Genomic DNA, 17,673 nt, shown 5'->3' with positions numbered 1-17,673 from the left:
TGAATGCCAATTCCAGGGCTATACATGGGACAAATCAAGAGCTGAGCCAGGTCAGGGAGGCAGTTCTAGAGAATCAAGCAGCAGATTATTTGTTGCTGTGGCATAACCACGGCTGTGAGGAATTCAAAGGACTGTGCTGTTTTAATCTTTCTGACAATTCTCTTTTTAGATCCTGCATTTGCTGTATTCCATCCCCACAAACTGTTTTCAAGGCAAAAGCAAATGCGGTCCAGAAGAATGAGACTTTTCACCTAAAAACTAATCTCACAGATATGAGATGATAGAAACAGCAGTGGGGAATGTTGGGGACAGAGACGTTGATCATGCTCTGTTAACCATGATTGTGAAAGGGGGGAGGGCACCTAATAAGAATAGGACCATAGTTGTTTAATGATTTCAGGAGCTTCTGGGACAGAGAACAGATAAATAGTCTAAAATAGCAAGTATCGGTTTCCTAAGATTTTTTAAGTACAATCTGCCCCTAGGGCCTTTGCACAAAACAGATTCTTATCTGACATGTTGGCAACAAAGACAAAATTCTTAACAGCGAGAAGTTCTTCAGATGACACATCATTCTTAAAGGCATAAAGGCGTACATACCCTGTTGTTTTTTTTAATATCTTTATTGATTTCAGAGAGAGGAAAGGAGAGGGAGGGAGAGAGATAGAAACATCAATGATGAGAGAGTCACTGATGGGCTGCCTCCTGCACGCCCCCACTGGGGATCAGGCACGCAACCCGGGCATGTACCCTGACCAGGAATCAAACCCCGATCGCTTGGATCTTAGGTCGACGCTCAACCGCTGAGTCACACCCGGCCAGGGGGCATACATACCCTTTAACAACACATGAAAGTGTTGCTGGTTTGGAAAGGATACTCAAAATGCAGGCCAAAACTTCAAAAACTACACATCTGACAAAAGGTTGTAAATTATAGATGAATGCTCCTGACCACTCACAATGAAGATTAAGAGACACGAACAGAGGAAACACTTGATGTTCTTGTCTCCCTGACTATTCAAATCTTGACCCTTCAGGTTAACACTCAGTTCTCTCTCCACTTTCGTGGGGAACGCAGGGAGATACAGATAACCCCAAAATGAGCTAAATCAAAACACATATTCACAGTAACACCTCACAAACTTTGACCAGTGAGGGGTCAGGGACAAAGATCTATCTAGCCTGTATAATTTGATAATTTACAGAACATTTTAGAAGAAATGTTTATTAAATTTATTTAATGTTTTACTAAGTTTATTAAACTTAGTAAAACTTTAGTAAAAAACACCACCAAACTTTAAACTTCAGTAAAATCCATGAGTTACTCCAAATGCCTTCTTGACAAAAGTCTTGCCCTGCCTACCCAAAGATTCTATTACCTGTCGTTAGTGGCATTCACATGAAAATAAAGAATCAACAAGGACGTGACTCCATGTTCTCTGAGGAGTATCATCTACTCAAGGACTTTTCAGATACTGCAAGTAACCAGTTACTAAAGCCACTGCAGACACCACCACCAGATCACAGCATGTGTACCCAGAGCTCCGCATCTGGCTCACAATCCTTCTCAAGCCACTAACAATTAATCAGAGCTAGTGTTAGTATTGAATCTATGTGCCAATCCTCTCTATGTTCTTTAAAGCTTCTAGGGAGTTTGATTAAGTGGGGAAAAAACATAGGCTTTAAGGGCAAACAGATCTGGCTCAAACTGGTTTTACAACTACCAGATACCAACCTTGGGTTAAGTTAGACACCTGTGGGCCTGTTTCCTGGTTAGTTTGGTGACACCAACTCCACACAATTACTATAATGATAAAATGAGATGACACATCTCAGATACTCAACAGAGTGCCTGGCACACTGTACCCACAATGTGTACAATAGGTACCTAATAAATACCAGTTCCCTTACCCTTTCTTTGGCTTTCTTGATTTGGTCATAGGACTGTGATCATACTTTCAAGGTAATTTGAATGGCAAATTCCCCCGTAATTGAGAATACTGAGTTAAACACACCAGTTACACCGAAATAATTATTAATTTGATGCTAATTCCAGTTCTCTATATGGAAAGGGTGGGGAAGTGACAAAGGGAGTGGAATATAAGGAGACGTGTTAGAGAAGTTGTTACAGGGAAGTAATAAATCAGGAAGGCTTCTTGGAGGAAATTACACGAGCTTTAGGAACAAAGTAAGATCAAATGGTAGAAAAACAGGAGGAGCACTCTAGAAGTACAGAGGAGGAGGGCTGAAAGAGGAAGAAGCCCATGGTTAAGAACCTGGGCTTTGGCATCAGATAATTTTCCCACCTCTATTGATCTTAGGCGAGTTATTTAATTTCAATTTCTTCATTTGTGAGGATTAAATGAGGTGATGCATGTGAAACACTACAAGGTGGTATAATTACAGCTGTGGAGATAGAGGATAGAACAATCAGAAGATAGTGCTCAGAAGTCTCAGCAATGGACTATAAGGTAAGATAGCTAACAAGGCTTATGTTGGTGGGAAGAGGAATTTCCATGAATACTTACTTTGAGAGATCCACAAGCCCGAGGAAAATAGGTCATACATGCCTTCATTCCCTCCAGTGCTGAAAGCTCACACTGTAGGAAAAACAAAGTAAGGCACAGGTGAGAGCCCAATGCCCCCAAAGACCCTGTCACCACCCCGCACCACAAGGTCCCTCCTCCATAATTTTTCTGAGCCCTTCCTCCTTCTCACTTCTTTGATCCCGCTCCCCATCACTTTCCATCACATTCCTTAATCCAAGTGGTCTGAGTAAGGCAGGCACTAAAAGGGGCCAAAGGACGGAGGCACTGGGGGGGGGTCTCACCTCTGGTCTGAGGCCCAGCAGAGAGGTGAGAAGACCAGGGAGGTGGTTCATGGAGATGTCCCGGAAGAGTGTGGGAAGTTGGGCTGCATATCGGAGAAGGTCCCTCAGAATAGCCACAGCCAAATCCATTGTTGGGGGTGGGTCCTGGGACTAAAGAGCAACAATACCCCATGCTTTCAACCTCACCTTCATGGTCACCACAGGGAGGAAGTGAGAGCATGGCGCTTTTGAGAAACACCACAGTTAATGTCAATATTACCATCAGATCCACTAGGAATAGAGTGCATTAGAGATATGGAGTATTCAAAAGCAACATATTTGTCTACGGAAAGGATGTGTTTACATTTTCGTATTAGGGATATTGGAGGATCCTAGGAATTTGTTTGGGAGGAAAAAGCAACAAAGCCACAGTTTAAAGATCTAACTAGAAGAGCTAAAGAGCTTAATTCTTTCGTACTCCACTTCCCTACGTGGACTGGAAAAGAGCACTCTCAGCCTGGAAAAAAGTCTCAGTGACAACAAACCACTACACCTCGAACTCATAGAGAAAAAAGGGTTTGGGCCTGACCAGTGTTGCTCACTGATTAGAGCACCATCCCACGCACTGAAAGGTCAGGGCACATATACAGATTGTAGGTTCAATCCCCGGCCCAGGTGCGTGCAGGAGGCAACCAATCGATGTTTCTCTCTCTCCCTCTCCCTTCCTCTAAAAAAAACAAAATAAGTCAATAAACATACTTTAAGCCCAGCGGGTGTGGATCAGTGGTTGAGCGTCACCCCATGAACCAGGAGATCACAATTCAATTCCCAGCCAGGGCTGGGTTTTGGGCTTGATCCCCAGTTGGAGGCATGCAGGAGGCAGCCAATCGATGACTCTCTCTCGTCACTGATGTTTCTATCTCTCTTTCCCTCTCCCTTCCTCTCTCTGAAATCAATAAAAACATATTTAAAAAAACACAACATTTAAAAAAATATATTTATTAAGAAAGAATATCAAGGGGGGGGAAGGGGACAGACGTAATACTTTCAACAATAAAGATATTATAAAAAAAGGGGGGGGGAGTAAGAATAGGTGGGCCTACCTACTACAAATGGGCCCTCAACACTGTCCAGTAATTCCACTGAACTTCTCTCTGGTTAACTCTCTCTGCTACTCAAGCCTTTTCCCACCATTGTCATCTCTGTATAACCTAATTTGCAATTTCACAGAAAAACATGAAGCCCCAAAATGGGCACTCCCTCACCTTCTCACTATCAAACCTGAAAACTCCATCTTTATCTTCACCAACCTTCTCCTTCCCTCCTCTTGTCACATGAGAGGAAGCAGGTCCCCTCCTATTTAAGACAATCCCTCCACTGTGCTTCAGAGACTATGCCCTCCCTTCTTCTGAGAACCCTACACTATTAACTAGCCACTAGCCCCCTCTCTCCTGGGTTTCTAACCAGTCTCTCTTAAAGTGATTCTTCCCACTGACATTTGTACATGCTCAAGTTCCTCTCATCTTAAAATCCTTCCTTTAAGTCTGTACTTCACTCACCCAGTCTCAGCTATTTCTCTCCCTTTGAGCCAAATATTTTGAAAGGATTGCCTATACCCCTTATTTCCATTCCTTTCCCCACTCACTCCCCATCCCAGGCACTCTGGCTTCAGTGTATACTGCTCCACCAAAAACACTTTGACTACAGTCTTAAAACCAGAGTGGGTAAATCGGATAAACAATTTTTGGCCCTCGTCTTGTTCCACTTCAGAGGGGCATAAAAAGATCTTCCCCTGGATTCCATCCAACCCACAGTCCTGGTTGTCTCCTTTCTGCTGCTGTCTCGTTTTCCTTTGTAAGCTCTCTGTCCTCTACCTGACCATTGAATGTGAAGTGCCTTAAAATCCAATCGGTTACAGGACTCATTTTGATCACCTCGTCTTCATCCTCACCTCCAACTAAATGAGGACTCTTCCCTTTTGTAAAACATACTGACTGAAGCCCCCCCCCCCCACTGAACCCTCTAGGTTACACACTGAGACACCTGGCTGCTTCCACTCACATCAGATCAGGGGCATGCCTACTAAGGAGCCTTCTTCTGATTCCCAAGGCCATACTCATGGTATTTCCATCCCCCACCCATGAACTTGGCTGTCTTCCAACGTTCTGAAATCTTGGGAGTCCTCCTGGACATATCCTCTCCCTGATGCTACTCCATCATCAGGACCTGTCCACTTTGCCTCTAAATCTCTCTTGAACTCATCTACTTATTATTTCTACCAATACCACCCTGGTACAATCTACTGTGAATGTTCTCCTAGGTTATTTTAACAGCCTTCTACGTAGTCCTTCTGCTTCCATTCTGAGTTTTTGTTTTGTGTTTTGGTTGTTCTTGTTGTTAATCCTCACCTGAGGATATTTCTTCCATTGATTTTTAAAGAGAAGGGAAGGGAGGGGTAGATACAGAGAGAGAGAGAAACATGGATGTGAGAGAGACACATTGATTGGTTGCCTCCCACACACACCCCGACCAGGGTCAGGGATCGAGCCTGCAACTGAGGTACATGTCCTTGACCAGAACGGAACCTGTGACCTTTCAGTCCGCAGGCTGATGTTCTAACAACTGAGCCAAACCTGCTAGGGCCATTCTAGCTCCTTTCTAATCCTTTCTCCACAGAACAGCCGAGTGATATTTTCAAATGAAAATTTGATCATGTCATCACTACCAACCACCTCTTCTTCACCCCTATTTAAAACCTTCCATGAATTCCCACTGTTCCAAGAGTAAAAACCAAACTCTTAACATGCCTACACCACCATACGTGGCTTGGTCCTCACCTACTTACCTCCCCAGTCACATATCATCTGCCCCAGACACACCAGCTTGCTTACAATTCTTCCAGTGGACCAAACTCTTCTCTCAGAGCTTCTGAACTTTCTTAGTCCCATTTACGCCTAAGCACCAGTTCAGAAAAGGCCTCTCTGAGTCACTGACCTTGGTTACCCACACCACCTCAATCTGGGTCAGATTCTCTTGTTACATGTTCTCAGAGGACTACTTTCTTTACCTCCACAGCACCTACCTCAGTTTATCATTTCACACTCATCTGTACAATTACTCAATTAAAATCTCTTCCACAACAACAGGAATCAGCAAAGTATGGTCTGTGGGTGCCTGTTTTTGCATGGCCCACAAGCTAAGAATGATTCTTACATTTTTAAAGGGTTGGTAAACTAACAAAACAAAAAAAAACAACATGCAACAAAAACCATATGTGGTTCACAAAACCTAAAAGACTTACTATCTATAAACATTTACTTCATTGAACGTTTCCCAACCCCTGAGCAAGACTCTAAGCACTAAGAAAGCAGGGCCCAAGTCCATCTTACCACTGTCTCCCAGAGCTTAGCACACAGCCTGCCACATGTGCTCAGAATAACTGTCGAAGAAGTAAATGGAGATGATATCAAAGAATGTAAAAGCAGAAAAAAGAAATGTTAAAAGAAAAAGGAGGAGGCAAGAAAAAAAAAAAAAAAAATCAAAACACCTGGATAAAGAAGCTTTAGAGCTGTCACTCATTAGAAAAGCTAATGAGCAAGTGAAACAGTCAGAGGTTACAGTGTGTGAAAGGTCAGATGAATTAAAATAACTCAGTAGATGAAAATATATTTCAAAAAGTTTAAAAGGATTTCCATTTGGAGCTTATCTTGCCTGCTATCAGAGAACTGCTTCTAATTATTCTGTCCTCAGAACTAAATGTCCAAGCCACAAAGAATATACCACATCCAGAATGGAGACTAAGGAATGGCTGGGGGAGGGGGGGGAGTCAGGGCAGCAGCCAAATCCTTACCTGCAAGACCTGCTGAATGCTCCGAAGCCAAGAGACACAGTGCTGCTGGAACATCTCTGTAGAGCTCTCCCCCACCAGCAAAGACAGCAGACAGAGGCCCTCAAACCTTGTAAGAAAGAAGTGATAACAAGGTGGAGGCTAGACTTCAGAGAAAGCTATTAACTGCTCTTTTACTCTCACTGGACTATTGCAAGACTTCACCTCCAGGTCACTATGGTTTCTAACTCCTGAAATACATAGAAGACTTGAAGTGAGATGCAGGAAGCAAGGAAAGAAGGGAACAGAGATCATCATGATCCCAGGTGGGGCATAAGAAACTTGAGCTAGTATAGATGAAAAGAATGACACTCCCCAGCCTCTGGGGAACGAAGAAATCTCTTGAGTCTATGGGGGGTGACAATGTATAGCTCACTTCCTAAGGAAATATCCCCTTGGGGGAAAAAAGGTTAAAGACTTACCGAGTTTTGATAGAACCAAGACGTGCATTACTGAGACCCACCAACGCACCAACTGCTGAAAGGTTCTGTAACAAAGAAAACAGGTAAGTGAGTCAGGAAAAGGATGCTAAAGATGCAGAATCTCTCCAAGCCCTTCCCTGTGCCAGTATCTATGAATCCTTTTCTGAAGTCCTTTGAAGATAAAAGGAGGCCTTCAGCCTTTGTCCTATTTTCAGTAGGTGACACATACAGCAGCCTGCCCTGCAGGCTTCCTTCAAAGTCAAGTCTTGCTTGACCCCTTCTCCTACTGTCCACCCAACAAATTAGTGCTATACAGAGGACAGCCCAACTCATCCCAGCTACCAGGCCTCGAAGACAGGTCTGTTTCACCTGTGTATCCTTGAGCAGCACCTAGCGGAGGAGACAGTCATAAACGTTGCTGAATGGACACTGAACTCATCAGTTACCCTGCCTCCTTCACCTCCAAACAAATGCCCCTCATCCTGTCCCTGGCTTCCTTAGAGCAGTTAAGAATGCCAAGTTGGCTTCCGGCCAGGGTGGTGGAACAGGTGAATGCTGTACTCACCTCCTCCCACGAACACATCAAAATTACAACCATACTACAGAACCACCATCGAGAACAGCCTGAAATCTAGCTGAACAGAAATCCTATAACTGCCCGGTCGGTCTGGCTCAGTGGTTGAGCGTTGACCCATGCACCAAATGGTCGACAGTTCAATTCCTGGTCAAGGGGCATGTACCTGGGCTGCAGGTTTGATCCCCAGCCCCAATTGGGGCAAGTGCAGGAGGCAACCAATCGATGTGTCTCACATCAATGTTTCTCTCTCTCTCTCTCTCTCTCTCTCTCAATTTCCCTCCTTCCTCTCCCCTTCCCTTTAAAAAGAATAAAGTATAACATATACTTTAGTCACTATTATAGTCAATGTTATTGTATATAGTCATATATACAATAAACAATATATTGACTATATATTGAATATAGTCAATATTATTGTAATAACTATGTATGGTGTCAGATGTGTTCTGGCTTTATCGGGTGATCACTCCATAAGTTATATAAATGTCTAATCATTATGTTGTACACCTGAAGGTAATATCATATTGTACGTCAACTATAACTAAAAATCAAAAAATTTTAGTAGAAATAAACAAATACCAAGGTAGACCTAGTCAGCCAGAGCCTCCTTCCAACCCTCTCCTTCTCTCACACTCTGAGAGCCTCAAAAGTGGTTTCCTCCTCAGCCCCCTACAGGTAAGTTCTCCATCCCCTGAATGGTCAGACTCCTCATGGCCCCTACACCACCGTAACCACACTCAGCACTCATTTGTTCAACAAACATTTTATGCACTAAGTCAAGTGAAGCAATATAGAGCTGAATAAAATAAATAAGATCCCAGTTCCCATAAAAAGAAATGTTAATTTATTCAATAAATATTTAACATCTACTTCATGTGAGACATTGTTTTAGGTGCTATGGGGGGGTTACATTCTAGTTAGAAAAGACAGAAAATAAACAAATGACCAAATAATAATAGGTTGGATGGTGCTAAATGCCATAGGAAAGAATAAAGTAGACTAAGGAAGGGAAGATAAGGCTGGAATAGGGGAGATAACATTCTGTGTAGAGTGAGCACAAAAGCCCTCTCTAAAAAGGCCATTGAGCAGAGACCTAAAGAAGAGTGAAGGCAAGAAACACTGATACCCTCATATACTGCTGATAAGAATATAAAAAGATGCAGCCACTTTGGAAAACAGTCTAGCGGTCCTCAAGAGGTTATACATAGTTACCCATATGACCCAGCAATTCCACCCTAGGTATATGCCTAAGAGAAATGAAAATATATGCTTTTGCTAGAACCTGTGCACGAATGTTCATAGCAGCATTATTCATAATAGCCAAAATATGGAAACAACCCAAATGTCCATCAACTGATGAATACATAAACAAAAGGTAGGACATCAATACAATGGAATAGTATTTGGTCATAAAAAAGGAATGACGTTCTGGGACATGGATGAACCTTAAAACATTATGCTAAGAAAAAAAAGTGAGACCCAAAAGGCCATATATTGCTTGATTCATTAATATGAAATAGTAGGTAAATCTAGAGATAAAAAGTAGATTAGTGGTTGCCAAGGTCTGAAGGGCAGGGAGGCTGTGGGGGGAAACGGAGAGTTACTACCAATGGGTAGCATTTCCTTATGGAGTGATGAAATGTTCTAAAATTGATCATGGTGACTTGTGCACTTTAAATGGATGAATTGTATGGTATGTGAATTACATCTCATTAAAGCTGTTTTTTTATTTTTCATTTTCTTTTTAAGTTTTTATTATTATTATTATTATTATTATTTTTAAATATATCTTTACTGATTTCAGAGAGAGAAAAGGAGAGGGATAGAGAGATAGAAGCATCAATAATGAGAGAGTCATTGATCAGCTGCCTCCTGCACACTGGGGATCAAGCCCACAACCCAGGCATGTGCCCTGACCGGGAATCGAACCCCGAGAGTCTGGATCCTAGGTCAACGCTCAACTGCTGAGCCACGCCCGGCCGGCAAAGCTGTTTTTTTTTAAATGTTTTTATTGATTTTATATTGCTTTTAGAGAAAGAGAAAGAGAGAGGGAGAGAGAAAGAAAAACAGAAACATTGATGTGAAAGAAACATCGATCGGCTCCCTCCTGCACATCCCCCCTACTGGGGATTGAGCCCACAACCTGGACATGTGCCCTGACTGGGAATCAAACCAGCAAACTTTCAGTGCATGGGATGATGATCAGCCAGCTGAGCCACACCAGCCAGGACTTAAAGATGTTTTTTGTTTTACTTTATTTTTTTAATCCTCACCCAAAGATATATTTTCCATTGATTTTTTTGGGGGGGAAGGGGAGACACTGATGTGAGAGAGAGAGACCACATCGATTAGTTGCCTCCTGCACATGCCCCGACTGGACAGGGGATCGAGCCTGCAACCGAGATACGTGCTCTTGATCAGGAATTGAACCCATGACCCTTTGGTCTGTGGGCCGATGCTTAAGGCTGGGCTTAAGGCTGTTTTTAAAAAAAGGCATATGGATAACCCAAAAAAATACTGTTCCTGGCAGAGGAGAGAAAAAGAGCAAAGGTTTTGAGATGACAATGTGCAAAGCTGAGGACTCACAAGGAATTGTCACTGGAGAAAAGTGAGCGAGAGAGAGGGGAGTAATAAAAAATGAGGTCCCAGTAGAAGGGCCAGACCTCATAGAGTCGTATAGGCAACGGGTGAATTTACTCTAAGTAAAATAAAAGTCATGGGGAGAGGAGGGAATGGGGCAGAAGAGTGATATTGTCTGACTTGTAATTTATTTTTTAAAACTCATCGACAACACTTGAGTGGCTTGTTGAGAAGGTAGAAGCAGACAGAAGTAAGAAGCTATTATAATAACACAGGCGAGAGACAATGTAGCATAAAGAGCGTGGTAATAGTGGGGATACAAAGCATCACCTTCCGGGTATATTCTGAAGGTAGAGACAAGTTTTGGTAACAAACTGAATATGGGTGGGAGTAAAGATAGAAATAATTCCAAGGTTTTTCACTTGAGCAACTAGCCATTTACTAAGGAAAGGAATACTGCAGGAGGAGATTTGGGGGATGAGAATCAGTTCAGTTTCAGATATGTTAAATCTGGGATATCTATTTAACATCAAAATGGAGATGCCAAATAGATGTTGGGTAGGTGAGTCTGGAGTAGGATAAATCCTGGTGAGAGTATGAATTTGGGAGCTGTCAGTCACGAAACTGACTCAGCTGGCCAAGGGAATAAAAAAAGCAGTACAAGGACTGAGTTCTTGGGCGCGCAAACATTTACATGTCATAGAAGTGAGGAGGAACCAGTAAAGAAGACTAGTAAGGCGTAAGAGAATCAAGAGAGTGTCCCATCCCAGCCGGGTGTGGCTCAGCAGTTGAGCACCGACCTAGGATCCAGGAGATCACAGTTCAATTCCCGGTCAGGGCACATGCTCGGGGATGCGGGCTCGATCCCCAGTTGGGGGCATGCAGGAGGCAGCCAATCAATGACAATTCTCTCATCATTGATGTTTCTCTCTCTCTCTCTCTCCCTCTCCCTTCCTCTCTCTGAAATCAATAAAGATATATTTTTTAAAAAAAACAACAAAAAAAGAGGGAGTGGTATCCCAGAAGTGAAGTAGAGAAAATTTTGCAAAAAGAAAGTGATCAACTGTATCAAATGCTACAGAAGGGTGAAATAATATGAGGACCCAAATTTGACCTTTGAATTTAATATCTTGATGGTCACCTGTGACTTTCAAGAATTATCACACGACCCAACAAAGGGGTGTTTCAGTGAAGTGGTTAAGTTGCGAGGCTAAATGGGATGAGTTCTACAGGACAACCATCATATCATAGTAGGGATATACTATAAAATAACTATCCTGTAACTCTTGAAAATGTCAAGATCATAATACAAAGACTGAGGAACTACTTCCGATTAAAGAAAACTAAAAACCTCCTCAAACTATTCCAAAAAATTCAAGAGGCGGGAAGATTTCCAAGCTCCTTTTACAAGGATAGCATTATCCTAATTCTAAAACCAGATAAAGACACGACAAAGAAAGTAATTATAGGCCTATATCCCTGATGAACAAAGATGCTAAAATCCTCAACAAAATATTAGCAAATCGGATCCAGCAATATATTAAAAAGATTATTCACCATGACCAAGTGGGATTTATCCCAGGGATGCAAGGCTGATACAATATTTGCAAATCAATAATGTGATACATCACATAAACAAAATGAAAAATAAAAATCACATGATCATATCAATAGACACAGAAAAAGCATTTGGCAGAATCAAGCACCCATTTATGATAAAAACTCTCAGCAAAGTGGGAATAGAGGGATCATACTTAAACAAAATAAAGGCCATATATAAAAAACCCACAGCCAACATCATACTCAATGGACAAAACAAAAAGTGTTTTCCTTAAGATCAGGAGTAAGACAGGGATGTCCACTTTCACCACTCTTATTCAACACAGTACTGAAAGTCCTAGCCACAGCAATCAGACAAGAAAAAATAAAAGGCATTCAAATTAGAAAAGAGGAAGTAAAACTGTCATTATTCCCAGATGACATAATATTGTGCATAGAAAACCTTAAAGACTCCACCAAAAAACTGCTAGATATAATAAATAAATTTGGCAAAGTAGCAGGGTACAAAATTAATATCCAGAAATCAATGGCATTTTTATACACCAATAATGAACTCTCAGAAAGAGAAACTAAAAAAAAAAAAAAAAAATCCCATTTACCACTGCAACAACGAAAAAACACACCTAGGAATAAACTTAACCAAGGAGGTAAAAGATCTGCACTCTGAAAACTATAAAACACTGAGAGAAAAAGACTTTTCTTTTTCTTTGCTGTGGTCTTCCACAATTTATGAGAAGCACCTGGTAATTAAATTCCAAGATTTTTGGCTCCTCTGATTCAAACAGCCACTCTGTTCAAACTGCAGAGAAGATAAGCCACTCTCAAGGCTACATTCTTGCATCCCCCTCCTCCCTGCTGTTTCCACAACTCAGGGATAATTCACACCAAGAAGTCTCCAGTTAGCAGAAAGTTCCCTCCACCACCCCCCACTCCCCTTCAAACAATCCTCTTTTGAGCTTTTCCCAACTTTTGCTCTAAGCACGTTTTACAGGCTGGGGAAAATACTGGTAAGACACCTCCTTAGGACATCTGCTGGACTGTCTCCTGGAAAGCAAACAAAAGGTTACTTTTCAAGATAACCTCCCTGGTATATGCTCAACTTCAAGACAACCCAATCCCCCCCTTCCTTGTTGTCTAGCAACAGTACCTGCTCCAAAGAGCAGGCTGTCCCTTTGTTACTTTCCTTTGTATTGATTAGCAAGCATGGGCCCTTTCCCTTCTGGGGGAAAGTAACATAAACTCCTTTGCATCTATTCTCTCAGTTGTGAAATCTTTCACAGCCCTGCGTGTCACCGGCCAAAACCCTAACACTACCCAAAGCAATCTACAGATTCAATGCAATCCCTATTAAAATACCAACAGCATATTTCAAAGATCTAGAATAGCCCCAAAATGAATATGGAACCAAAAAAGACCCCAAAAAGCCGCAGCAATCTTGAGAAAGAACAAAGTTGGAGGGATCACAATACCAGATATCAAACTATACTATAAAGCCACTGTAATAAAAACACCCTGGTACTGGCACAAGAGCAGGCATGTAGACCAACAGAACAAAAAAGAGACCCCAGAAATCAACCCATGCCTTTATAGTCAATTAATATTTGACAAAGGAGGTAAGAGCACACAATGGAGTAAAGACAGTCTCTCCAATAAATGGTTCTGGGAAAATTGGAGAGATACATGCCAAAAAAAAAAAAAAAATGAAACTAGACCACCAACTTACCCCTTACACAAAAATAAACACAAAATGGATAAAAAACTTAAAGGTAAGTCATGAAACCATAAAAATCCTAGAAGAAAACATAGGCAGTAAAATCTCAGACATCTCACAAAGCAGTATTTTCATGAATACATCTCCTACCAAGGGCAAGAGAAACAAAGGAAAAAATAAACAAACGGGACTACATCAAACTAAAAAGCTTCTGCAGAGCAAAAGAAACCACTAAGAAAATGAAAAGAGAACCACTGTATGGCAGAACATATTCACCAGTGATACATCTGATAAGGGGCTAATTCCCAAACTATACGAAGAACACATACAATTCAACACCAGGAAGACGATTCAATTAAAAAATGGGCAAAGGACCGGAATACACACTTTTCCAGAGAAGACATACAGATGGTAAACAGACATGAAAAAATGCTCTGTCACTAATCATCAGAGAGATGGAAGTTAAAACAGAAATGAGATATCACCTCACACCTGTCAACAAATCAATAAATGACACGTGCTGGCGAGGATGTGGAGAAAAGGGAACCCTGATACACTGCTGGTGGGAATATAGACTGGTGCAGCCACTGTGGAAAACAGTACGGAGTTCCTTCAAAAATTAAAAATGGAACTGCCATTTGACTCAGTGATCCCACTTCTGGGAGTATATCCTAAGAATCCCGAAACACCAATCAGGAAGAACATATGTACCCCTATGTTTATAGCAGTGTTATTTACAATAGCTAAGATCTGGAAACAGCCCAAGTGCCCATTGGTAGATGAGTGGATAAGAAAGCTGTGGTACCTTTACACAATGAAATACTATGCAGCTGTAAAAAAGAAGGAAATCTTACCCTTTTCAATAGCATGGAGGGACCTGGAGAGTACCAAGCAAAATAAGCCACGTAGAGAAAGACAAACATCACATGATCTCACATGTGGAAGCTAATGAACAAAATAAAATAACGAACAAAATAGGTTGAGGCATGGATGCATGGAACAGACAGATCTTGGGGAGGGGCAGGGACAGAAAGAGACTAACCAAAGAATATATATGCATATATGCATAGCCCAAGGACACAGACAATAGTGTGTGGAAGGCCTGGGGTGGGGTGGGGGCTGGGCAGAGGGGGAGAAAGGGGGCTGAAATTGGGGACATCTGTAATACTGTCAACAATTAAAAAAAGAAAACTAAAGAGACATGACAAATAAATGCAATGTGTGATCCTACATTGAATCCTGGACTAGAAACTTTTCTTTTGCTATAAGACACCTTTAGGACAATTTACAAAACTTGAGTAAGATCTATAGATTAAATCATTTATTATATCAATGTCAATTTTCTGATTTTGATGACAGAATGTGGTTATATAAACATTTTTTAAAAGCAGCTTTGAGCTGTACAATGATAAAAATGACCCAAAAGAGAGAAAATCTAATGACGGAAAAGTGGGGGAGAACTGCTGAAGCAGTGTACTTGTGTAAGTGGAGAGAGAATATATCTGATGTATAAGCAGAGGGTTGGCTTAAGATAGGAACATGGACCAGTTCATCCCTAGTAATGGGAGGGAAGGCAGGCTATATGGGCATGGATACAATAAAGCTAGCAGATACAGTGGTGGGAGCCTATGGGAATTTCCATCTTACTGTTTCTACTTTCTCGGTGAAATGGGAATCAAGGTCATCAGCTAAAAGTAGAGAGAGAAGTAATCACAGGTTGTCTAGGAAGGTAGAAATGTAACAGGATTGCTAGGCAACACTAAGAGTCCATTTGGAATGATGATGGCCATGAACTTAAAGTGAGACCAATCAGCAAAGATACATGTTTTTCTCCAGCTATACTGAGCAGCGGAGGTGCAGGCAAGAATAAACAGAGTTGGATTTAACAAAGACAGGGTATTGCCAGGCAAGTTCGATGAAGGGAGAGGGACAGGAAGCGATTATAATAAAATTTAAACTGGATAAGAAGGGAAGAGAGAACATGACAGACAATAAATTAGTTCATTTCTTTCAAATAGTGATAAATGCTAGGAAAGAAATAAAACAGGAAATGTGAAAGAGAATGAATGGAACAGGAAATACTGCTTTATTTTAAGAAGGGGTGGTCTGAAATGGTAACACATAAGTTGAAACCAAAATGAGTCTAGTTTCCCACATCACCCTTAGCTTCTTTACTCAAAATTCTACTAGACTTTAGACACTTGGGGAAAATAAGCAAGACATTAAGTTCAAGTAGTTCACTTTGAGGGAGGAGGGGAAGACTTGAAAGAGATGAAAGAAATCACACATTTATAGGCAGAATAGAAATTTCAGAACTTAGGAACCACATGAATCAGAGGATTTAGAAAAGAAAATCTATAATCAGCTCCTGCTTCTGAAACTGGGCTGAGACAGCAAAGGCATGGTTCTGTAACCCTAAACAATGAGGAGTAACGTTAATACAATAAATGAGGTCATCCCTCACAAATGAGGTCATTGAACCACCTAGTAGGTTGTGACAACCCTCTTCTTGGAAGGAAGCATAGAGCTGGGAAGGTCCCAATAACAAAGGCTGGACAAGAAAGACCTCATGTACGTTGGTCTTGAAGCATGGGTAGAATTTTGGGGAGGGTTGGGGGAAAGGATGGAGGGTAAGAGGTTTTAAAGGAGCACCCACCACAGGCTAGACATGTTATATTTTCTTAGAATCAGTGGCTTCACCTGGGCAAGATGGGGGTTCAAGCTAAGATAGAGGCAATGACAAAAATAAGGAAAGGAGCGGGCAGATCTAAAAACTACTCAGAGGATAAAATCAACAGGACCTGATAAGAGTGCATATGGAGGTGTGTGAGCAAGAAGGAAAATGTTTAGGATGACACAGGTTTATAGCTTGCAGAACTCAATGGATATTAGATTCTACTCAGTATAATCCAAAGAACCCTTCTAAAAAGCTCTACATGATCTGTCCACTACCTACCCACCTCACCAGCCTCAGAGCGCCCACTCTCTTCCCCTCCACCTGAGCCCCAGGCACAATGCCTTTCTTTTCAGTTGCTTCCTACCACAGGGCCTCCCTACATGAGCTTTCCACTGACTGAACCACTCTTCCAATTTACTTTCCCTACCCAACCCCTACTCATCCTTGGGGGGGGTGTCTCAGCTTAAACTCCAGTACCTGTGTCCTAATTCTTCAGATTAGGTTAAAGGTCCCTGCTATACAATGCTCCTAGTGTTCTATAATATTTTCTTCATCGCCATCGCATCTACAACTTAAGCATCCAGAACTTGGCCCACAGTATGAGCTCAGTAAACAGTTATTTGTTGAACACACCCATTCACTCAGTAGGAAAAAATCCCAAAAACAGATACTGCTGGAGGAAAAAGCTAAAGATCATACATCTAGTGAGTGATGGGTCCCGGAATGGACTCCATTCGTGTGTGACTGTTAACAACCTAGCAACAGAGAAATGAGGCCCATATTCTCCCGGGTTTCTACTCGTGGCTGATAAAGGAGAAATACGTGAATATCGTCCAGACTGATACTCGGGTTCGCTTTCCGCCCTCAGCAAGCCTTCCCTCCACCTCCCTGCAGCAGCTGCAGTTCACCGCGAACCTGGCGCGCAGTTGCAGCGCCAACCTTGCAACAGGGCCGCCCGCTCGCCGGCCGCCGACTCACCTGGGCCCCGCCCACCGTCCCATGCAGCCGCAATAGGCACATGAGCCCGGGCAAATGTGGGGCCGAACGGACTGGGGGATGCACGGGAGGAACGGTGGACCCCGCTCGCGGCTGCAGCAGCCCGGACACGCTCTCCAGCAGCAGCATACGCAGACGCGGGCCCGACCCCACCGCCGAGAGACCCGCGGGCCCGCCCGGAACCCCAGCCGCGGAGCCCGCAGAGGGCCCGCTAAGAACGGCGGCGGCCATCTTCGCCGGGGCTCTAGTGGCGGCGTGGCTCGATGACGCAAACACACCGCGCGGACGGAGGCCTCGAGGGGAGGGAGAGTAAGACGGGGCTTGTGGTCCTGCGCTTGGGATGCCCGGGGATTGGACTGCGGGCTCTGGCGGGAGGGAGCATGCGCGGCGGGGAGGGCCGTGTGCGGGACACCAACGTTCAGTTCCTGGGCTGCTGTGGGGTGCGAAGGGCTGGT

At 42.7% G+C, this 17,673-nt stretch overlaps 1 protein-coding gene across 2 annotated transcripts in view; it reads right to left on the bottom strand.

Annotated features, from left to right (window-relative positions):
- Nucleotides 1-17,673, bottom strand: part of PELP1 (proline, glutamate and leucine rich protein 1) — a 49,145-nt gene that overhangs the window by 12,796 nt on the left and 18,676 nt on the right. Inside the window, exons 1-5 of one of the 2 annotated variants that reach the window (XM_081115983.1) lie at nt 17,201-17,588; nt 7,118-7,182; nt 6,660-6,765; nt 2,831-2,980; nt 2,529-2,600 (exon numbers count right to left, since the gene is read on the bottom strand). In XM_081115983.1, the coding sequence (XP_080972109.1) occupies nt 2,529-2,600; nt 2,831-2,980; nt 6,660-6,765; nt 7,118-7,182; nt 17,201-17,449 (642 nt within the window). In that variant the 5' untranslated portion in view covers nt 17,450-17,588. Of the gene's footprint in view, nt 1-2,528; nt 2,601-2,830; nt 2,981-6,659; nt 6,766-7,117; nt 7,183-17,200; nt 17,589-17,673 lie in introns of those variants that run through there. The other variant, XM_081115982.1, reaches the window with a different exon arrangement.

The sequence above is a fragment of the Miniopterus schreibersii genome, assembly GCF_964146895.1.
Source record: "Miniopterus schreibersii genome assembly, chromosome: 16".
In the NCBI taxonomy this organism is placed as follows: domain Eukaryota; kingdom Metazoa; phylum Chordata; class Mammalia; order Chiroptera; family Miniopteridae; genus Miniopterus; species Miniopterus schreibersii.
This window is presented reverse-complemented; position numbering and strand designations above follow the sequence as displayed.